Raw genomic sequence first — 24,990 nt, 5'->3', positions numbered from 1 at the left:
CATAATAGTTTGTACCCCTTTGTGGAAGACTAATTTTAACAGTATGATTTTTTTTCTTTATTTAAATTTATATATGACAGTGGAATGCATTACAATTCTTATTACATGTATAGAGCACAATTTTTCATATCTCTGGTTGTATACATAGTATATTCATACCAATTCGTGTCTTCATACCTATACTTTGGATAATAATGACCATCACATTCCTCCATCATTAATAACCACATACCCCCTCCCTTACCTTCCAATCCCTCTGTTCTATCAAGAGTTCTTCTATTCCTCCCGTGCTCCCTCTCCCTATCCCACTATCTCCTTTTTTAAAGAGAGAGAGAATTTTTTTTAATATTTATTTTTTTTAGTTTTTGGCGGACACAACATCTTTGTTTGTATGTGGTACTGAGGATCGATCCTGGGCTGCACTCATGCCAGTGCGCTCCCCAGCCTGAATCAGCCTCCTTATATCAAAGAAAATATTTGGTATTTGGTTTTTAGGAATTGGCTAACTACATTTAGCATTATCTTCTCTAACTCCATCCATTTACCTGCAAATGCCACGATTTTATTCTCTTTTATTGCTGTGTAATATTCCATTGTGTATATATGCCACATTTTTTTTTATCCATTCATCTATTGAAGGGCATCTAGGTTGGTTCCACAGTTTAGCTATTGCAAATTGTACTGCTATAAACATTGATGTGGCTATGTCCCTGTAATATGCTGTTTTTAAGTCCTTTGGGTATAGACCGAGGAGAGGGATAGCTGGGTCAAATGGTGGTTCCATTCCCAATTTTCCAAGAAATCTCCATACTGCTTTCCATATTGGCTGTACCGATTTGCAGTTCCACCAGCAGTGTATGAGGGTACCTTTTTTTTTTTTATGAGTTGTAAAGAGAGAGTTGAGGGAAATTGAATGTGTATTGGCTATTAGGTGCTATTAAACATCCTGTTAATTTTCTTAGATGTGGTAATGTTATTATGATTAGGTTTAAAAAAGAAAAATCTTCTTATCCTTTATCCTTATCTTTTAAAAGTACTTCCTGAAGTATTTATAGGAACCATGCTATGTTAGGTGGGGTTGTTTTAAAATACTACAGAAAAAAAAATGTTGGAAATAACTGAGACAAGTACAGCATTCATGAGCGTTCATTGTGCTTTTTATTTTACTACTTTTATATGTGTTTGAAATTTTCTGTAAGAAAATGATTTTTTTCTTTTTTTTTTTTTCCTGGTTGATGAAGCACTATCTTAATTTGCATTGGTATGGTATTTAGTTGCTAACATTAAAAATAGTAGTCATTATTCAATAAAACACAATGTGGCCTAAACTAAATAGCAGGTTAAGGGGCCTTAGAAGGGCCATTAACTCAAACCCTTTCACTATGCAGATTAAGAAACAGAGGCTGCCAAAAGGGAAGGGACTTGCTTGCTTGAGGTTACATTGCTTCTTAAATTGTTAAAACTAGGTTTCCTGATTTCCGGATTCCTCGTTTATTTTTCTTTACTTATTCACCAAAGTTTTCCTTTCTCCCTTTGTTACAAAGCTCTAGTAAGTTTGTGACTTTTAAGTAAATTTAATGTTTGCAAACACTGCTTACCTTTTCTTTTATTTTCCTCAGAATCTGGCCAACCTATATGTGGAAATGGAATGGTAGAGCAAGGTGAAGAATGCGATTGTGGCTATAGTGATCAGTGTAAAGATGAGTGTTGCTTTGATGCAAACCAGCCAGAGGGGAAAAAATGCAAACTAAAACCTGGAAAACACTGCAGGTACCTTACTAATTCTAGTAATGTTAATGTTCCTGTAAAGTTACCTAAAAGCAGTTTTGATAGATTAAAACTCAGATTAAGAGATGCTTATAATTTTGAAACTTTGTCTTTGTTGTTGCATTTTACTTTTTCTGGAATGGCATTTAATATCCAGTTGGCAGTTTGAATTACTTATAATTTTTGTGGTGGTTGTTAAAAAAGAACAAATAATTATAATTCCTTAATAAAATACATATTATTTAATTGCTAACATTAAAAATGTGACTATCTTCCATATTTTTAGAATTTTAACTTCAAATATTAGTTAGTATGGAGTACTTTAGTGCCTTATCAGATTACTTCAGTAGTAACAGATTATATGCAATAGAATATAGTTTGTATAATATTTTTTAAATGACTGGTATATGTATTTTAGTTTGATTTTAGCATAAAAATGGAAAAGTTGATAAATTGATTAATGTATAATATAACTATTAAAACACTGGTAACTTCCTTAATATTAAATCCATTTTCTATTATAATATTTTACAAAAGGAAAATAGAGTAAGAATACTGAATATAGCATATTTGGGCTAAAAAGCAGATGCTTAATTACTTTTCCTCACTTATTAAAATGTTCAAATACAGTAGCTTCCAAGTTTTATTAATATTTAAATACTAGTAGCAGTAACACTTTTACCATTTAAATGATGAAATTAATGATTTAAAAATCAGAAGCATTTCTGAGTATACAGAAAATACCTAGTGATTCACTGTTTTAATTCACTTTTTAATCTAGTCCAAGTCAAGGTCCCTGTTGTACAGCACAGTGTACATTTAAGTCAAAGTCTGAGAAGTGTCGTGATGATTCAGACTGTGCGAAAGAAGGGATATGTAATGGTGGCACAGCTCTCTGCCCAGCATCTGATCCTAAACCAAACTTCACAGACTGTAATAGGCATACACAAGTGTGTATTAATGGGGTAAGCATTTGATTTTATATGTTTTTGTATTTATAGAGACTACTTTTTCAGAGTATTTGTTGACACTTAAAGCTATGTAAAGTAATTAATCTTGGACTCTCAGTAACATCCGCATCTCTTCCCAGATGAAGTTATGAATGTATTATGTGGGATGGGTGCCTACTGGCATCCAATTAACTACTGATTTGTCTTTTATCTTTCCAATGACATGTGTTTGGTATTCCCTGGAGAAATGTATAGTACAGCTAGGCATGTGACTGTCTATGCTGCTTTTAAGTTTTATAAATTAATATTTTAACAGCCTAAATAAAAGAACTTTTCTGGTCATTTTCCTTAAATGTGAGTCTTTAAAGCTTTCATGGCTAAATATCTTATTCCTCTACACTTAGAAAATTTCATTTTTCTCTGCATATAGAGGAGTCATAATAACCAACATAAAATTAATGCTCATCTAATCTTTCTCTGCATTTGTTTAGTTGGGGTTTTGTTGTTGTTGACATCACTTTAGAAGAGTTATTATCTTACTTGGATTTACTCTTTTTCAAATGTGTTTGTATTATTCAGTTCTGATACCCATCTATGTGAGTCCCCATGGCTGGGGTTCAGGGATGCTGGGGATTGAACCTAGGGTTTTGTACATTCTAGGTAATTGCTGTACTACTGAGCCACATTCCTAGATCTATGTTTGTTTTTCAGTTATATTTGCACTTAATTATTTTGACATAGAAGCTTATACTTGCCTGTTACTATAGGCACATTTGACTATATAAAGGGTTTAAATAATTTGTCTTTTGTTCCAGCAATGTGCAGGTTCTATCTGTGAGAAATATGGCTTGGAGGAATGTACTTGTGCCAGTTCTGATGGCAAAGATGATAAGGAATTATGTCATGTCTGCTGTATGAAGAAAAGTAAGGCTTTTAAGATCTAATAAGAGTATAAAATCTGCTTTAAAACCATTATTTTGTCCTAAATATTAAGTGCTAAACTTTGACATAATAGTTCCTAGCTAACTCTATTCTTTTGAGAAGATTTTAAATATAACATAGCATTGTGTCTCTAGCATTAGAATCCCTACAGTGTTTTTATACTTATTTTCTTATTCATTTATTTGGTGCTAGGAACTGAACCCAGGGGCACCTTTACACCTTGAGCTCCATCCCCAGCACTTTTTGGTTTTTGAGATGGTCTTGCTAAGTTCTGAAGATCTGACTAAATTGCTGAGGATGGTCTTGAACTTGTGATTCTCCTGCCTCAGACTCCCAAGTTGCTAGGATCACAGGTGTGCATCACTGCACCCATCTTGCCTAAAATGTACTATTTTAATAATACACTAGACAAAACATGGCTAGCATTATGGCAGTAATTTATACAAATATGGTTAGAAAGTTTTAAATTCATTATAGACATAAGACTTGCTGGTTGTTTGTTTATATTGAAACATTAAGGTGAATTATTAATGACATTACTCAGCCGAACTAGAAAGGTCTATTTATTGTGTCATGGTAATGATTTTAGGCTGTTTCTTCTTTCCCTTTTCCTTAACTGGTCCGTTAAGAAATTATTCTTTAACTTATATTTGGCACTTCTTTTCCAGTGGATCCATCAACTTGTGCCAGCACAGGGTCTATACAGTGGAGCAAGCAGTTCAATGGTCGAACCATCACTCTGCAACCTGGATCCCCTTGCAATGATTTTAGAGGCTACTGTGATGTTTTCATGCGGTGCAGATTAGTAGATGCTGATGGTCCTCTAGCTAGGCTTAAAAAAGCAATTTTTAGTCCAGAGCTTTATGAAAACATTGCTGAGTGGATTGTGGTAAGTATAATTTTTATCTATAGAGAAATCTTAACTTAAAATGGTTTGATCTTAATTTTACTTGGTCAGAGGTCGGCAGTGTTATGGAAAATCACTTCTTTCCTATTTATACAGGATTTGCTTTATCTGAAGGGTTTTGAAGTTTGAATATTCTTGGTTATTATTTCTTTCAAAGTGATCAAAATCTTCACCTGTGTTTCATTCATAGATTGGTTAGTAAATGATGAGAATTATTCAGTTTTACTGTGTTCCCTATCTCTGGAATGTGTTACTTCCTCTTGTGGTCCATGTGATTAGAGCATTTTCATGGGACTTTCCTTCAAGTTGTTTTGGAAAGCCCTGCTTGCTTTTTATACTTCTCCCTTGTCTCAGTATGATAGATAGCCAGCTGTGGGTTCCGATTTGCTAAACAGGAGAGATGAGAAAGAAATTGGTGGTTTTCTGAAGTTTCAGTATAGTTTCTGTGTCTTTATGTGGTCCATGATAGGAAATATTGAACAGTATAAGATCAGATACACAGCCTTTTGCAGATCTATTAATGATTATGGATGTTCATCCAGCATTACTCCACTGAACTACATTTAATTTTTAAGCCCACACATCCCCAAATTGTGCAATATTGAATTACTTGGAATTTTCTTAAAAGATTGCTGAGAATGACTAGATCAACTCACTTAAATGTTCATACATTCTAAGTGATTAAAATTTCTGTAGGAAACTTTCTCTGTATTTGAGAATGTACTGTGCCTGAATGAATTTGGACTTAGAACTTATGTCTCCCTTTCTCAGATTACTTTTTAAATTGTGTGTGTGTGTGTGCACGCGCGTGCGTATGCTCACATGCACACACTTTTGAGAATGCATAAGAATGCATAAGACTAAGGATGCCTTAAAAGCATAAAAGTCTGTGTGGAATGTTAGTCCCTTTTGTTACTCTTATAATAATGTTCTACAATAAAAAAATTATAATTACTTTCAACATTAAAAGGGTACTTATTACCCATAAGAAAATAATACCTTGTATGTTAGAATATGTGACTTTTAGAAATGTAATGGCTGTGTATTGGGAGTGTCATTTAAACTGAATTTAGGGGGCCAAGTTTCAAATCAAATAATTGGACAGTTACTTGAAGTCTCCTTAAAACATAATATTACTTATTTTTGTATTCTTGTGCTTGTTGCATAATAGATGTTCCATAAATATCTGTTAAGCCAGAGGTTCCTCCTGGCACCATAGATCATTGGAACACAGGCTTTGGGAATCACATAAGGATTCAGATCATCTTTCTGGCATTTATCAATGCTATGACTTCAAGCAACTTAATTTTATTAGCTTTTTCTTCCATTTTTTTTTTCAGCTCAGATCCAGTGATATTTTTCTCCTTTCTGATTATCTCTAGTAACTTGAAATTTAGTATATTTGTCTTCTTTAGAGGACAGTGTACACAGAAAAAGAAATTTATTAATTGGAATCTCAAAATTACATTCTACTGAGTATATGTTATGCTAGATATTTTAAATTATCTAGGTACAATTTAAACTCATATCATCTGTATTTTCCCCCTCCTCTCTTTGAGATGGGGATCTCTTACTATGTTACCCAGGGATGTCTCACATTCCTGGGCTCAAGAGATTCTCCTGCTTCAACCTCCTGAGCTACTGGGACTACAAGCATACACCATTGCACCTGGCTTAAGCCAATAGTTTTTTACTTCTCTCCATTATCTCTAATTTTGATTCATTGAATTATTTAGAATTTAAAAACTCATTTGTTCCCACTTTTTAAAAATGTAATAGATAGGATCTTTTAACCATTTAAAAACCTTTTTTCTTATTTTAAATTGGTGGATTTAATGAAACATTTTCTCATGTTCTGGAACTGATTAATAAACACTTCTAGGTTTATACAGGTTTGTCTTAAATGAGTTTGGAATAGCACATGATTTAATTTTATATTGCTAAGTGCCACTCTTTCAAATAGCATGGCCCATAATGCATGAGGAGTAACCTTAGGCTGCTGATGCATTTGTGGATATTACTAGGTCAAGTGCACATAATCAAAAAGAACTGGAATTTTATTATCTTTTTGCTTGACCTGGTTAAGCTCATGTTTTGACCTTTCATCATATCAGGGCAGGGTGTTTGTAGTGAATAGTGTAGGCTGTTAGGATGCCTGGTGGCCTTTTATCTCCTTTCTGTGGTACTCTATGACAACTTTTTTCTCCATGAAGCATAGAGTGGGAAGAACCTTAATATATTGTTCAGTACTTCTTGGCATGCCATGTAACTGATACTTTCTTTCCTGAGGAGGAGTTGTTTATAACTACATTTAAATTTTTCAAAACTGCATTCCGTGTATTGTTGAGTGTCTACTGTGAGACTGACTAGGAGATAATGATAAACATCCTGTAGATTATCAAGAAGTCAGTCATCTAGGTCTTGAGAAATTTGAGAATATTCTGCAGTAAATCTATTGAGATTCAGAATCATTATCTCCTTATCTTTAAGTGGGATTTGAGGGCATTAATAATTCTTTTTCAATTTCTTCCACTTACCTTCTGCTTGGTGTATTGCTGGTGGTTGGGAATGGAGGGTTTGAAGGACAGCAGAAGAACCTTTGGTGAAAGTTCAGATTATAGTATCTCCTGAAAGATAGAAAAGAAGCTCTCCGTCACTCTCCCCACACATTTTTTTTGAGCTGATGACCAGTTTATTTATTTATTACTTTATAGGTTCTTTCTTTATTTAGATTATTAAATTAAATACTATTCTAATTAGTGCATGATAAATTAGACCAGTAAATTTTGATCTTTTACTTATCATTAGCTTTATAGAAATAACTATATTGAATACCGTCTGTCTGCTGCTTCTTATTTTCTCATACTTGTTAACTTCCAGGTCATTTTTTAAACTTTTGAATGCCTTCTCTTTTTCTTTTAAGTTTTCCTTAACACCTCTGTATCTGTGACAGATGAGAGCCTGGCACACAATTAGTGTTTATCAAATATTTACTGAGAAAATGATAATTCTGCTTTTATTCAGACTAATAAGTAGACAAATTGTGATCCTTTCTTTTGAAATAATATACATATTTGCATTTAGTAGTCTTGTTGATGTACTACCTCCCCCATAACACTTTGTAGTGTGTAAAAGATAAAAACATGTAATTTTACTCACTCAGATACTTCCTTTTAAAAGGAGCCTTAAACAAACAAAAAAACTTTATCAAAGGTGGCCATGGTTACTATGCTCTCAAATGCATCATTGTTTATTTAATTTTTCTTGCTACTTTCTATGCATTGCCATGTTTCATTTCCCTAGAAACTATAAATTTTAAAAAGCTGCTGTTATTGCCACTGAAATAATCTCAAACTTTGGACTTCTGAGATATGTAGCTACCTAGAAAAATTTGGAGGAAGGCCAGGAACATTTGCTTGAGGGAACTAGAAGTTCTCAAGTGCCATGTTTTAGTAAATATCTGTTAATCTGAACTGGAACTAGGTCCTTTGACCTTTGTTTTCTACAAAGTTTTAACCACCATTAAATCCAGCCCTTTTTTCCTCCAGTCTGCTTCTCTCACTACTACACTTCTTGCTTTGCTATTTCAGACTGTGTAAGTACTGAAAAACTATCGTTTGAAGTTAAAAAAAAAAAATTATGTGTGGTCTCTGTATAAGATCTTTGTCATATTATTTGTCTGTTTTGGGCAAACTAGAAATAATAAATGGGCTCTTAGGTGTATTTTGAGGTCAGTATTTGGAATAATGATTTGCCTACAATAACTAGTACAACAGGTGGTGTTTTTTGTTTGTTTGTTGTGGGCTAGGTACTGAGGTGGAAGAATAAAAATTTACGAAACACATAATTCAGTTTGGGATAGAGAAGATAAGTCCTTAGAAACAGATTTTCAGTTTCTGTATGCTGTTTTCACAGAAAATAGGAAACCCTACTAGGGAAGTCTTGCACTGTGGGGGTAGGAGGTGCTAGAGATAGAACACAGGGCCTCAAGCATACTAGGCAAATGCTCTTCTACTGAATTCCAGCCCCTTCCCTGAGGAAGCCCTCTTTTTAAGAAGGTGAGGCCAGAGCTAAGTTCTTAAGGACCATAGCAGCAGAGGGTATAGAGATATTTTATGGAGAGAAAGAACATGGCAGAATCATAGAAATGTGAATTTTCCAGTTTAATAGGTTTTTTTTTTGTAATTTCAAAAAGTTTAATTATTCTTTTTTAATTGACAAAGTAATATGTTTAAAAGTAGGCATTTTTTTCCAGGTGTGGTGTCATACACCTGTAATCCCAGTGGCTCAAGAGGCTGAGGCAGGAAGATTGCAAATTCAAAGCCAGCCTCTGCAAAAGCAAAGCACTAAGCAACTCAGTGAGACCCTGTCTCTAAATAAAATACAAAATAGGGCTGGGAATGTGGCTCAGTGTTCGAGTGCTCCTGAGTTCAATCCCTAGTACCACCCCCCCCCCCCAAAAAAAAACAAGCAAAAGTAGGTATTCTTTTTTTTCTGAAACCCCCCACCCCCGTCTTCCCAGGATGAATTTCTTGTATGTTCTTCATAATTAGTCTGTATTGCCATAAGCATATATACTCAAGAAAAAGTAAGTAGAATCATAGCATACTTTGCTATACTTTATTGTGTAGTCAAGTTTTTACTTTTTTTCTCTTTCTCAGTGGTGTATCTTGAAAATCTTTGGTAGGAAGCTTTTGGAGAAGAATGTTACATAAAGGAGTTACATAGTCAATTCCATATTTTCTGTAGTCTTAGCACTGATGGCCATGTGGAGGATGGTTGTGATCAGTGAAGACTAGGAGGACCTGTGTTAGAATGATGAACATTAAGGATAGAAGCATCTCTTTATAACACAAGTTGCCATCAACCTGAAAGTAGTAGCAAGATCCTTGTCCCTTTGCACTCCAGTATTAGATCACGTTGCAGGTCTACCTCCCCAGACAATATTTGGAAATGTGCAGTAGTTATTAGAGTATCTGAGGGGCTCTACTGGCATTTGATTGATGGGGCCAAGGATGCTAAATGTCCTTCATTGCTCAAAATTTTCCTGTACTGTTTTAACACTGAAAGGTAGTCCTATACCCTGCCTTTTGAGGGTTTACTACTTGAGAGTGATTGAAAACAGAAAAAAAACAATAGGAGTCCACAGGAAACGTAAAAAAGGAATATCATCCTAAAGATTAATAAGGAGAACAGAGCTCTGAAAATTATTTTCTATAGGAAACAAAAGAAAATTTTCGAAAAGTTTGTCAGTCTCAGAATACAAAAAGTAGTTTTCAGGCCAGATCCAGCCCTGTCAACAACATGTTTTGTGTAGTCTACATATTGTTTTTAGAAAATTTGGATGATTTGCCACCATTTAAAAATAAATATCATGTAAAAATTCAGATCTGTAGCTTCTCTTGAAAAATTAGATCTTTTAGCAGAAAGGTTGAATTGCATTACACCTTTTCTGCCTTTTAGATGTTTGGGTTTGTAGTCCCTTCAATAATGTGTGATAATAGGGACAAACCTGAGACATTTTTGACAGCTTGCAGAATCAAAATGAAAATGAAAAGAAGGAAGATGGCTATGGAACTCTCCTGTGCAGAGATGCAATCTGAGAATTATATCTGACTTTGGAGAAACCACATTTAACTATAAATCATTCCAAGGTTACTTTTAAGATTACACACACAAACACAACATAGGCATCCATGCCAGGAGGGAAGAGCATCAGTGCTACAGAACAGGATGTTGGAGCTTGAAGGTTGGTAGGGTATGAGATGGGGAAGACCATCTGAATGGGAAGTCAGGCAAGAGGCCTCCCCAACAGAGGGACAGCTGTAATGGGATGTCAATTTGGAAGTGGGTTGAGGAGAATGTCTACATGTGAGGAGTAGGACTAAAAGGAATCAGGGTTATTTAAAGAAATGATTGATCTGAGGATTGTGGTAGTTAAAAACAAAATAACCTGAGAGGCTGAGACAAACAGGAGGATTGTGAGTTCAAAGCCAGCCTCAGTAAAAGTGAGGTACTAAGCAACTCAGTGAGACCCTATCTCTAAATACAATACAAAATAAGGCTGGGGATGTGGCACAGTGGTTGAGTGCTCCTGTGTTCAATCCCTAGGTCCCCCCCCCCCCAAAAAAAAGATAAATCTGGGACTTGTGCCATAAAGCAAGAAAGTGTTCTAGGAATGATGGGGACATATCCAAAAACACATTAATGATCATAACATATTATAACTCGTATAAAATAGGAAACCATGAGGAAATAATAAATTGAAAGTTTGGTGAAGAACAGAACATTTACATAGTTCCAAATTACATCCCTACAAGGTAATTATTGGTTATAAAAGATTAAGAAAAAAATCTATGACAAAGTTTGGCAGATAGCAACTTAATGAAGTGACCAAGTTAACATCACTAGTAATAAAATCAGAATTGTGTTACTTGATAAGATGCTGTGGAAGAACAGCATAACTTCTGTGATGTTCTTACCAAAGATGCATGGCCTGAATCTAATCATAAATATCAGAGAAACCCAAATTGAGGGATATTTGCATATAAAATAACTGCCCTGTGATATTCAAAAGTGTCAAGGTCTTAAAAGTCAAAGGAACACTGAAATCTCCAGACTGAAGGATACTAAAGAAACATGATAGCAAAATATATCGCCCATGATTCTGAACCAGATGACAAAACATGAATGGGATCTGAGGATTCAATGTTAATGGTGAATTAACACTAATTTTCTGATTTTGTTGATTGTGTTCTAGTTACCTTGGAAACACCCTTGTGATGTAGGAATTATATGTTAATATGTTCAGGAGTAACAGCAGGGTATATGCAACTTAATCTCAGGTGTTTCCAGATTTTATAAGGCTTGTTATACTTTTCTTGGAACTTTTTTGTAAATTTAATATTTTTTTTCAAAATGAAACAAATTATTGAAAAATTTAAAGTATTTATGCACACAGAAAAAGTGCCTGGGTATATTTTGCCAGACATGCATTTTAATTTGAGCATCTATTACTTTAATTACTTCATTATTGCTGATTAAAATAAGTGGTGCAGAGTAGCAGTAGGCTGTTTATTACAAGACCCCAGATTGTAGAAAATCTTTTTAAATATGAGTTTTGCTGGAAATATCTAACAGTAACTATATATATTATACTAGTCTATAATAAACCAATGTAAAGATTTAATTTTAAAATTGTAAATATTTTATATGATATTTATTAATATATGCTTTCTTAAAATAGTTTGATACTTAATTATAAAATAGAATTTCTTAAGAATGGAAGTAGTAATTTTTCTATATTTTTGTTTTTTTTATTGTTTGACTGTATGTAATTTTTCTATAAATAAGATGATACTAATAATAATTTTTAAAGGTTTTATTTATTTTTAGCTAATTTATTTTTTTAATGTGACTTATGTGAAGTTTTTGACTCCTTCTCAGATTAGGTAAATTTCACTTGTTTGCTGTATTATGTATATGTCCTTCCATTTTTCATCTTGAAAGATATTGGGGTTGGGATTGTGGCTCAGCAGTAGAGCACTTGCCTAGCACGTGTGAGGCCCTGAGTTCGATCCTCAGCACCACATAAAAATAAATAAATAACGCGCCTGCTGGATAGGCGGACCTTTGACTGACCAGCAGAGCAGACCTAGGGCCCGCCAGCGTGGTAGACGGATCACACCAATTGGAGGAGGATCACAGCCACTACCTGCCCTGCAAGGGTGATTTTTCAACTATACAAGAACAATATAAATAAATAGAGGGAAAATTTCAAAAACACAACAGTTTCACCAAGCAGAAAGAAACGCCAGCAGTATGAAAAGACAAGGAAAGAAAGGACCACAGGCAATGCAGGTCAACTCAACTTTAGAAGAGGTAATAGCTGCAACAGATGGAATGTCAGATAGAGAGGTCAGGATATACATGCTTCAGATGATCTGGAGTCTCAAGGAAGACATGAGACAGCAAAATCAGACAATGAAAGATCACATTGAAAAGGAACTACATAAACAAATCCAGGAAGTAAAAGATCAATTTCACAGGGAGATAGAGGTAATAAGAAACAAACAAATAGAAATCCTAGAAATGCAGGAAACAATAAACCAACTTAAAAACTCAATTGAGAATATTATCAGCAGAGTAGATCACTTAGAAGATAGAACATCAGACAATGAAGACAGAGTATTTCAACTTGAAAAGAACATAGACAGCTCAGCAAGTCTGCTAAGAAACCATGAGCAGAACATCCAAGAACTATGGGATAATATCAAAAGACCAAACTTAAGAGTCATTGGGATACAGGAAGGCACAGAGCTCCAAACCAAAGGAATAAACAATCTATTCAGTGAAATAATACGAGAAAACTTCCCAGACTTGAAGAATGAGACAGAATCCCAAATCCTAGAAGCCTACAGGACGCCGAATGTGCAAAATCATAAGAGATCCACACCTAGACACATTATAATGAAGATGTCCAACATACAGAATAAGGAGAGAATTTTAAAAGCTACAAGAGAAAGGAAGCAGATTACATTTAGGGGTAAACCAATCAGGATAACAGCTGATCTCTCAACACAGACTCTAAAAGCTAGAAGATCCTGGAGTAACATATTTCAAACGCTAAAAGAAAATGGGTTCCAACCAAGAATCGTGTATCCGGCGAAATTCAGCTTCAGGATGGAAGATGAAATTAAAACATTCCACGATAAACAAAAGTTAAAAGAATTTGCAGCTAGAAAACCATCTCTTCAAAAAATCCTTGGCAAAACACTACAGGAAGAGGAAATGGAAAACAACAATGAAAACTAACAGTGGGAGGTAGGACAGTAAAGGGGGGAAAATAATCAAAGAGGAAAACAAACCACGTTTAGTAGCATTAATAAACAAATATGGCTGGAAGAACAAACCATATCTCAATAATAACCCTAAATGTTAATGGCTTAAACTCACCAATTAAGAGACACAGGCTAGTTGAATGGATCACAAAACAAGACCCAACAATATGCTGCCTACAGGAGACGCATTTGATAGGAGAAGATATACATAGACTGAAGGTAAAAGGTTGGGAAAAATCATATCACTCATATGGACTGCGGAAACAAGCAGGAGTGTCCATACTCATATCAAATAAAATAGATTTCAAGCCAAAGTTAATCAAAAGGGATAAAGAGGGACACTACATACTGCTCAAGGGAACCATACACCAACAAGACATAACAATCATAAATATATATGCCCCAAACAATGGTGCTGCTATGTTCATCAAGCAAACTCTTCTCAAGTTCAAGAGTCTAATAGACCACCATACAATAATCATGGGAGACTTTAACACACCTCTCTCACCACTGGACAGATCTTCCAAACAAAAGTTGAATAAGGAAACTATAGAACTCAATAACACAATTAACAACCTAGACTTAATTGACATATATAGAATATACCACCCAACATCAAGCAGCTACACTTTTTTCTCAGCAGCACATGGATCCTTCTCAAAAATAGATCATATATTATGTCACAAGGCAACTCTTAGACAATATAAAGGAATAGAGATAATACCATGCATCTTATCTGATCATAATGGAATGAAACTGAAAATCAACGATAAAAGAAGGAAGGAAAAATCATGCATCACTTGGAGAATGAACAATAGGTTACTGAATGATCAATGGGTTTTAGAAGACATCAAGGAGGAAATTAAAAAATTCTTAGAGTTAAATGAAAACACAAACACAACATATCGGAATCTATGGGACACATTGAAAGCAGTTCTAAGAGGAAAATTCATTGCTTGGAGTGCATTCCTTAAAAAAAGAAAAAAACCAACAAATAAATGATCTCATACTTCATCTCAAAATCCTAGAAAAAGAAGAGCAAAACAACAGCAAAAGAAGTAGAAGACAAGAAATAATTAAAATCAGAGCTGAAATTAATGAAATCGAAACAAAAGAAACAATTGAAAAAATTGACAAAACTAAAAGTTGGTTCTTTGAAAAAATAAATAAAATTGACAGACCCTTAGCCATGCTAGCGAAGAGGAGAGAGAACTCAAATTACTAGCATACGGGATGAAAAAGGCAAGATCACAACAGACACTTCAGAAATACAGAAGATAATCAGAAATTATTTTGAATCCTTATACTCCAATAAAAGATAGTGAAGGCATCGATAAATTTCTTAAGTCATATAATCTGCCCAGATTGAGTCAGGAGGATATAGACAACCTAAACAGACCAATATCAATTGAGGAAATAGAAGAAACCATCAAAAGATTACCATCTAAGAAAAGCCCAGGACCGGATGGGTAGACAGCAGAGTTTTACAAAACCTTTAAAGAGGAACTAATACCAATACTTTTCAAGCTATTTCAGGAAATAGAAAAAGAGGGAGAACTTCCAAATTCATTCTACGAGGCCAACATCACCCTGATTCCTAAACCAGACAAAGACACTTCAAAGAAAGAAAACTACAGACCAATATCTCTAATGAACCTAGATGCAAAAATCCTCAATAAAATTCTGGCGAATCGGATACAAAAACATGTCAAAAAAAATGTGCACCATGATCAAGTAGGATTCATCCCTGGTATGCAAGGTTGGTTCAATATACGGAAATCAATAAATGTTATTCACCACATCAATAGACTTAAAAATAAGAACCATATGATCATCTCGATAGATGCGGAAAAAGCATTCGACAAAGTACAGCATCCCTTTATGTTCAAAACTCTTGAAAAACTAGGGATAACAGGAACATACCTCAACATTGTAAAAGCAATTTATGCTAAGCCTCAGGCTAGCATCATTCTGAATGGAGAAAAATTGAAGGCATTCCCTCTAAAATCTGGAACAAGACAGGGATGCCCTCTTTCACCACTTCTGTTCAACATAGTTCTCGAAACACTGGCCAGAGCAATTAGACAGACGAAAGAAATTAAAGGCATAAAAATAGGAAAAGAAGAACTTAAATTATCACTATTTGCAGATGACATGATTCTATACCTAGCAGACCCAAAAGGGTCTACAAAGAAACTATTAGAGATAATAAATGAATTCAGCAAAGTGGCAGGTTATAAAATCGACACGCATAAATCAAAGGCATTCCTGTATATCAGCGACAAATCCTCTGAAATGGAAACAAGGACAACCACTCCGTTCACAATATCCTCAAAAAGAATAAAATACTTGGGAATCAACCTAACAAAAGAGGTGAAAGACTTATACAATGAAAAATACAGAACCCTAAAAAGAGAAATTGAAGAAGACCTTAGAAGATGGAAAAATATACCCTGTTCATGGATAGGCAGAACTAACATCATCAAAATGGCGATATTACCAAAAGTTCTCTATAGGTTTAATGCAATGCCAATCAAAATCCCAACGGCATTTCTTGTAGAAACAGAGAAAGCAATCATGAAATTCATATGGAAGAATAAAAGACCCAGAATAGCAAAAACAATACTAAGCAGGAAGTGTGAATCAGGTGGTATAGCGATTCCAGATCTCAAACTATACTACAGAGCAATAGTAACAAAAACAGCATGGTACTGGTACCAAAACAGGCGGGTGGACCAATGGTACAGAATAGAGGACACAGAAACCAACCCACAAAACTACAACTTTCTTATGTTTGATAAAGGGGCTAAAAGCATGCAATGGAGGAAGGATAGCATCTTCAACAAATGGTGCTGGGAAAACTGGAAATCCATATGCAACAAAATGAAACTGAATCCCTTTCTCTCGTCATGCACAAAAGTTAACTCAAAATGGATCAAGGAGCTTGATATCATATCAGAGACACGGCATCTGATAGAAGAGAAAGTTGGCTACGACCTACATGCTGTGGGGTCGGGCTCCAAATTCCTCAATAGGACACCCATAGCGCAAGAGTTAACATCTAGAATCAACAAATGGGACTTACTCAAACTAAAAAGTTTTTTCTCAACAAAAGAAACAATAAGAGAGGTAAATAGGGAGCCTACATCATGGGAACAAATCTTTACTCCTCACACTTCAGATAGAGCCCTAATATCCAGAGTATATAAAGAACTCAGAAAATTAGACAATAAGATAACAAATAACCCAATCAACAAATGGGCCAAGGACTTGAACAGACACTTCTCAGAGGAGGACATACAATCAATCAACAAGTACATGAAAAAATGCTCACCATCTCTAGCAGTCAGAGAAATGCAAATCAAAACCACCCTAAGATACCATCTCACTCCAGTAAGATTGGCAGCCATTAGGAAGTCAAACAACAATAAGTGCTCGCGAGGATGTGGGGAAAAGGGTACACTTGTACATTGTTGGTGGGACTGCAAATTGGTGCAGCCAATTTGGAAAGCAGTATGGAGATTTCTTGGAAAGCTGGGAATGGAACCACCATTTGACCCAGCTATTCCCCTTCTCGGTATTCCCTAAAGACCTAAAAAGAGCATGCTACAGGGACACTGCTACATCAATGTTCATAGCAGCACAATTCACAATAGCAAGACTGTGGAACCAACCTAGATGCCCTTCAATAGACGAATGGATAAAAAAAAATGTGGCATTTATACACAATGGAGTATTACTCTGCATTAAAAAATGACAAAATCATAGAATTTGGTGGGAAATGGATGGCATTAGAGCAGATTATGCTAAGCGAAGCTAGCCAAGCCGTGAAAAACAAATGCCAAATGTCTTCTTTGATATAAGGAGAGTAACTAAGAACAGACTAGGGAAGAAGAGCCCGAGAAGAAGTTCAACATTAAATAAGGATGAGAGGTGGGAGGGAAGGGGAGAGAGAAGGGAAATTGCATGGAGATGGAAGGAGACCCTCAGGGTTATACAAGGTTGCATACAAGAGGAAGTGAGGGGAAAGGGAAAAATAATACAAGGGGGAGGAATGAATTACAGTAGTGGGGGTAGAGAGAGAAGAGAGGAGGGGAGGGGAGGGGGGATAGTGGAGGATAGGAAAGGCAGCAAAATACAACAGACATGCGTATATTAATATGTAAATCAATGGAAGTGTAACTGATGTGATTCTGCAAGCTGTATACGGGGTAAAATGGGAGTTCATAACCCGCTTGAATCAAAGTGTGAAATATGATATATCAAGAACTATGTAATGTTTTGAACAACCAACAATAAAAATAAATAAATAAATAAATAAATAAAATATATTATGTCCAATTACAACTAAAAATAAATATTTTAAAAATAGAAAGATAGTTAACACCTAAATCAATGAATAAATGAATTATAAGGAAGAAGAAAATATATAGAAAACTAAGATACATATCATGAGAATAGTTTGGGTCTCAAATTCTAAGTGACATAGGGAAAGAAAGGGGGCTGGAAGTATAGGTCAGTGGTAGAATGCTTGCCTAGCTAGCATGGGTGAGGCCCTAGGTTCAATCCTCAGTACTGCAAAACAGACAAATAAGTAAAATTAAAATAAAGGAAAAGGAACTTAAAAAGAGAATTTCTAGTCTTTGATAATTAGAAAACAATATAAGCTAAATAGTATTTTAAAAATCTGCTTACTAGTTTAATGCAAGTTATATACCTTCTGAGCTGTGAAAATATAAAAGCAAACAAGATGCAGTTTATAAGGTTAAAAAGTCAAAACACAAAGGAAATATTTAAATCAGAATATACATAGTAATATGGGAAAATGTGGTATAAACCATGCACAAGATGACCTTAATTTTGCATGTGTGTTTGTTATGTATGACAGTTGTATATAGAAGAATGAAAGGAAAATAGGATGAGTGGCTTCCTCTAGGAGGTGAAAGTCCGGGTAATATCTATTTTTTTCCTTTAAACTTTTTAAAATACTTAATAAATGTGCATAGATATGATAGATGTGCATATTCCAATAAGTGTTCTTTAAAAATTAAATTGTTCTACATTTTATATTCTAAAACATTTGAGAGTTCTTTCAGTGGAAAATCTGTTTATTTTTAGGCTCATTGGTGGGCAGTATTACTCATGGGAATTGCCTTGATTATGTTAATGGCTGGATTTATCAAGATATGCAGTGTTCATACTCCAAGTAGTAATCCAAAGTTGCCTCCTCCTAAACCACTACCAGGTAAGTACAGTTGAACAAAGTGTATGTTTATATAACTCAGAGCCATAGCAGGTGAATTGAATTAATGAGTTGTTAGTAAATAACATTACAGAACTTTCCTTTGACAGTGAAATTACTAGATGAATGATTTAGTTGATGTTGAATTGTGAGGTTTTTTTGTTTGTTTTTGTTTTTTTGTTTTGTTTTTTTTTTTTTTTTTTTGGTACTGGGGGTTGAACTTGGGGGCACTCGACCACTGAGCCACATGCCCAGTCCTATTTTGTTTTTATTTAGAGTCAAGGTCTCACTGAGTTGCTTAGTACCTTGCTTTTGTGGAGGCTGGCTTTGAACTCTCAATCCTGCTCTATCAGCCTCCTGAGCTATTGGGATTACAGGCGTGTATTAATGCGCCGGGTTGCTTAAGTGTGCTTTTTATCAACCCAGTCTAGCTAATGACTGCCAGTTTATTGCTAATATATCTTGAGTATCTAAAAATGTCTAATACTAAAAATTCTTATTCTGGCTTGACATTGTTTTTCTTTCATATACTGATATTTTTCTGTGTTTTTATTGTGGTAGTTGTTATGGTTTAGATGTGAGATGTCCCCCAAAAGCTCAAGTGTAATACAGTGCAAGAAAGTGAAATGATTTGGTTATGAGAGCCTTACCCTAATGAATGCATTAATCCACTAATATGAATTAACTAGGCAGTAACCGTGGGCAGGTAGAAAGTTGCAGGCCCGGGTGGGTCACTGCTTTCCTCCTCCATGCCCTTCTGCCATGATATTCTGCCTCACTTTGGGCCCAGAGCGATGGAGTTGGCTGTCTGTGCGCTGAGACCTTTCAAACTATAAGCACCAAATACCTTTTTTCACCTCTAGAATTGTTCTTGTCAGGTCTTTTGATTACAATAGTTAAGCTAAGTTTAAATTATTGGTGTTTATATTTTAAAATAGTTGTGCTATTAAAATATTGTTTTAATAATAGAAATATTTTCTAGCATGAAACTCCTTTTTCCCAGGGGTGAAGTTTATGGCGAGTATATATAGATGCCAGTCTGAGCCAGAGTCCTAGGGCAGTGGCTTTAGTCATTAAAGAACCACTGTCAAGTATCCCTGAAAACAACTCCTTGATTCTGTTTTCTACTATTTGCCTCTCAGGAAGACACAGCTTTTGGGAGAGATTCTCTTTAGATTTGTTCTGGGCATTGGAGCAAAAAAGGGAAGAAGCCACTGCTGCAGATTTAGTCCTCACCTTATTTATCCTTCCCCTTCTCCAATGTAGTTGTGGCTTTTATGCCACTTTTAGGACATTTGTTCATTACAGGTATGGGGGCAGACATTGCCCAAAGGAATTGCAGGGGAGAATCTGAGCTGAGTGATAATATTCCCTCTTTTACTATGTATTACCCTACACAAAGTAGTTCAAAACTAGGAATTTTTTTTCTTTCCAATTGCAAAAAAAAAACACACACATACACATACATACGTGTGAATGTGTGTGTGTGTGTGTGTGTGTATTTGGTACTGGCAGTTGAACCCAGGGTCAATTAACTATTAAACCACATCCCCAGCCCTTTTTATTTTGTATTTTGAGATAGGGTCTCACTAAGTTGCTGAGGCTGGTGAACTTGAGATCCTCCTACCTCAGCCTCCCAAGTCACTGGGATTTGGGGTATGCACCACTGCTCCTGACTTGGAAATTTAATTTTGATATTATTGCTTTTCTTAAATTCACAATGTTAGCTTTAAAGAATTTCTAAAGGCCACATGTTAGCAATTTAGTTATCATAAATTGTGGTCCTGTTCAAGTAAAACAAATATTTTACTTGTATATTGACTTCATTTTAAAGAAATAGCACCTTTAAAAACTGGCTGTTGGGGCTGGGGTTGTGGCTCAGTTGAAGAATGCTTGCCTAGCATGTGTGAGGCATTGGGTTCAATTCTCAGCACCACATATAAATAAATAAATAAAAATACCTAGAAGTCCATTGACAACTAAAATAAAGATTAAAAAAGAAACTGGCTGTCATTTATTGAACTTTCATAAAAAATGCCAAGCACTTTTGCAGGAATTATAAAATCTTCAAACATACTGTATGAGTTAGTTGTTATTCCTTTTGTACAGACTGGGTTTCCAAGTGTCAGAGAGGTTTAGTTATTTGCTCATGGTCATTTTATCATGCATGTTTTTTTTTTCAGAATCTGTGACATTAATCTAGATTAATCTGTCTAATACTTGTGGCTATTGAACACTTGAAAAGTGACTAGTTTCAACTGATATGCGCTATTAAGTATAAAATACTAGACTTTGAAGATAGTATAAAAATGAAATGTTTTATTAATAATTTTTCATATTGAGTACATCTTCAATTTGTTTTTAAATCTTGTTTCTTTCCTGTGGCTACCAGAATGTAAAATTATTTATGTGGCTCATATTTCTGTTGAATAGTGCTTCTCTCTAACCTTTCTTACTGAAATAGCAACATTATTTTTAAAGATTTGAAAGCTCACAGAGAACTATTTTGCTTTTGTTTATAATTCACAGGCACTTTAAAGAGGAGGAGACCTCCACAGCCCATTCAGCAACCCCAGCGTCAGAGGCCCCGGGAGAGTTATCAAATGGGACACATGAGACGTTAATTGCAGCTTTTGCCTTGGTTCTTCCTAGTGCCTACAATGGGAAAACTTCACTCCAAAGAGAAACCTATTAAGTCATCATCTCCAGACTAAACCCTCAAATAATAGTAGAAGAAAAATGGCAAGAGATCATGTCCTCAGACCAGGTGGAACTACTTAAAATTTAAAGCCTGAAAATACCAATTTGGGGGGGTGGGGTGGAAAAGAAACCCAATTTTCTTATGGACAGATATTTTTAACCTAATGGCACAAAGTCTTAGAAAATTATTATGTGCCCCGTGTTCCCTGTTCTTCGTTGCTGCATTTTCTTCACTTGCAGTCAAACTTGGCTCTCAATAAACTTCACAAATTGACATATATATTTTTTTCAACTGCCAATCAAGGCTTAGAGGCTCGACCACCTCAACATTGGAGACATCACTTGCCAATGTATATACCTTGTTATATGCAGACATGTATTTCTTATGTACACTGTACTTCTGTGTGCAATTGTAAACAGAAATTGCAATATGGATGTTTCTTTGTATTATAAAATTTTTCCGCTCTTAATGAAAAATTACTGTTTAATTGACATACTCAGGATAACAGAGAATGGTGGTATTCAGTGGTCCAGGATTCTGTAATGCTTTACATAGGCAGTTTTGAAACAAGAATCCATTTACTCTTTTATTATGATAGAGTTGGTTCTTAGATTCATTTTTTCTTTATCAAATGGCTGCTATGAGCATGAGTGACTATGCTGAGGAACACAGTTTAAGTGTTGTGCAAACTGGACATAAGCAGCATACTACTTTAGAGTTAGTTCTTTGTGTAAGTGTCTAGTTTCTGCTTACATATTTTAAATTTTCTAATTCAATTCCATTTTTTAATTGATAGGTAAAATTTGATTCATACTTTGGTAGGAATTATGTCAGTGAAATGATTCTTTTTATTTGTAGCCTACTTTTGTGTTTTTCATATATTTTAAGTATGCTAATTATGTTTTTGTCTGATATGAAAAAGAAAAGCTGTCTTTATTGAAATATTTGAAGTTTTTTCAGCATATCATCACTGATCATAGATAACCACTAAAGATGAGTAGTTTGCTCAGCTAGTAGTTAAAATTGTAGATAGGCCTTCTGACATTTTTTTTCCCTAAAATATTTTAACAGTGAAGGTGAAACAGCACAATGTCCCATTCCAAATTTATTTTTTAAGCAGATGTAAATAATTGGCGTTTTTAAAGAAAGAGAAAACAAAAACATTTAATGTATTAACAGGCTTATTGCTATGCAGAAAATGGAAAGGGGCATTACAAAAAAGTTTAAGCTTGTGACATATTTATTGCTTCTGTTTCCCAACTACATCACTTAAATTAGAAGTAAATATCTATGATTTTCCTGGCTTCACATAGAGGCAACTTTAGGGAAGGTTGAACAGATTTCTGTGGTTTGGCTTTTTTTTTTTTTTTCCTTTTTTCTTAAGAGTATAAGGTTTACACAATCATTCTCATAATGTGACGCAAGCCAGCAAGGCCAAAAATGCTAGAGAAAATAATGGGATCTCTTCCTTGTAAACTTGTACAGTATGTGGTGACTTTTTTCAAAATACAGCTTTTTGTACATGATTTAGAGACAAATTTTGTACATGAAACCCCAGATAGACTATAAATAATTCTAAGCAAACAAGTAGGTAGATATGTAAGAAATTGCTTTTAAATCATTTAAATGCCTTTGTTTTTTGAACTGTGCAAAGGTTGGAAGTGGGTTTGCATTTCTAAAATGGTGACTTTTTTTCTGCAAGAGTTCTTAGTAACTTCTTGAGTGTGGTAGACTTTGGAACATGTAAATTTTTTGCTTGTAATGTTATCCTGTGGTAGGGTTTTGGCAGGTTCACACTGCCATATTTTATTTTGAGTCTTAAGTTAAAATGTTTTCTGAAAAGATACGTGCACTGAACTCTTTCCACTGCAAATCAAGATGTGGTAAAAATGAAAAGATCAAGAAAATGAGATCTAATACTACTGTCAGTTTAATGTCCACTGTGTTTTATACAGTATCTTTTTTGTTCACTTTGGAAATTTTTACTAAAAATTGCAAAAAATAAAGTATTGTGCAAAGATGTAAGGTTTTTTGAAACTTGAAATGCATTAATAAATAGACTTGATGAAATCAGCTTGAAGGTTCTATACTCTTTGAATTCTGAGAACTATCAAAAAAGCTTTTCACAGGCAGTTTTTCCTTACTAAATGAAAGGAATTGTTAAGCAGAAAGAAGTTAATTTCTTTCCACATAAGCAGAAGTTATCTTTATTCCTAGTTTGGAGTCCATGTAGAAAATATCCAATTAGATATCTTTCTATTTACACATAATGAACATTTTAAAGACACCTAATCTCAACTACTTTTCACTGTTTCTAATCAATATTCAGTGCTTATCTTGGAGGAAGAGCTGAGTGTTGTGGTCTTATTTATGTGTGTTTTTCAAAGTTCTGAATGCTAAGTAATTCATTTATTTTAAAAGTCTAGTTTAATGATAACTATATCTGAAACTTTAGCCAACATGTTCCTGTTGTCAGGTTCATCACAAATAAAAAATTGAAATTTTCATGTTTTCTAGAAAAGAAATTTTGACTGGATGTGGTGGTGCCCATCTGTGATCCGAGCAAAGAAGGACTGAGACAGGAGTATCACAAGTTAGAGGCCAACCTCACAACTTAGCAAGACTCTGTCTCAAAATAAAAAAATAAAAAGGACTGGGGATGTAGCTCAGTAGTAGAGTACCCCTGGTTCAATTCCCAGTACACCCCCGCAAAAGTAAGTCTGTGAATATGACAAAAATGAGATGTCTAGAACATAAATGTTGAAGACACCTCAAAAAGCAATACTGACCATATAAAGCTGTCTTTTCCTTTAATAAGTCCTTCTCCTGACACACAAAGAATACTATGCCCAAAAACTGTACTAATTTTATTGTTGATTCTATTTGTAAATTGGTATTGGAATTTAGGAAACTGCCCCAAAATAAATATATACATAAAACTTGAAGCAGAATATAAACAAGTAAAAATAGCAAATTTGCAGTTATCTGAAATAATGAATGTTGCTAGTTTCATAAATAACTAATTCTAATTTTGATTGTCCCAAACTAACAAAGTAACTACTATATAAGTAGTGCCTATTTACCTATTTAACATTACTCATTTGTAGCTAGCTTCAATTTAAAAAAAAATATTGGCAGACTACTCCTTGCAGGGCCCTATTCTAGTCTTGTAATTCCCTTTCCTCCTTCCTTTTTTATCCTTTTTCTTTTGGTCTTGTGTTTTTTTGAGAACTATCAAAAAAGCTTCTCACAGGCAACTTTTCCTGACTAAATGAAAGGAATTATTCTTTAGCATATTATTCTGGATACTTCATTTTTGTCATATTCACAGACTAGTGAAAAATGAGGATTTATCCAAACTAAACAAACTAAAGTCTAATCTCTTTCCCTGTAGCCTAATATTATTTCTCAAAAGATGGGATTGGCACAGCTGTGAAATTGTGGGTGCTTGTGCTTGAAAAACCTTTAATTTCTCATTAAGTATTTCTAATGAGAGATATCAGCTTATAAACCTGGATTGCCCATCTTCTTGGGCACAAGGAAGATACCACTAACCACATTTAAAGGCTCAAGTTTTCCCACAAACAAGGAGCAAGCTGGCTGTAGTTTTAAAGCAGCTGCCAGGGATGGTTCATCGTTAG

The 24,990-nt window shown here is 34.7% G+C and overlaps 1 protein-coding gene across 1 annotated transcript in view; it reads left to right on the top strand.

Moving 5' to 3' along the window:
- Positions 1 to 24,778, top strand: part of Adam10 (ADAM metallopeptidase domain 10) — a 148,972-nt gene extending 124,194 nt beyond the window's left edge. The window contains exons 11-16 of the mRNA XM_026384834.2: positions 1,620 to 1,770; positions 2,549 to 2,732; positions 3,533 to 3,641; positions 4,328 to 4,548; positions 18,525 to 18,651; positions 21,178 to 24,778. Of these exons, the coding sequence (XP_026240619.1) occupies positions 1,620 to 1,770; positions 2,549 to 2,732; positions 3,533 to 3,641; positions 4,328 to 4,548; positions 18,525 to 18,651; positions 21,178 to 21,272 (887 nt within the window). The 3' untranslated portion in view covers positions 21,273 to 24,778. The remainder of the gene's footprint in view (positions 1 to 1,619; positions 1,771 to 2,548; positions 2,733 to 3,532; positions 3,642 to 4,327; positions 4,549 to 18,524; positions 18,652 to 21,177) is intronic.
- Positions 24,779 to 24,990: the final 212 nt, after the last annotated feature.

This window comes from Urocitellus parryii, chromosome 6 (genome assembly GCF_045843805.1).
Source record: "Urocitellus parryii isolate mUroPar1 chromosome 6, mUroPar1.hap1, whole genome shotgun sequence".
Lineage (NCBI taxonomy): Eukaryota > Metazoa > Chordata > Mammalia > Rodentia > Sciuridae > Urocitellus > Urocitellus parryii.
The sequence above is the reverse complement of the archived record's forward strand: the minus strand, read 5'-3'. Positions and strand labels throughout refer to the sequence as shown.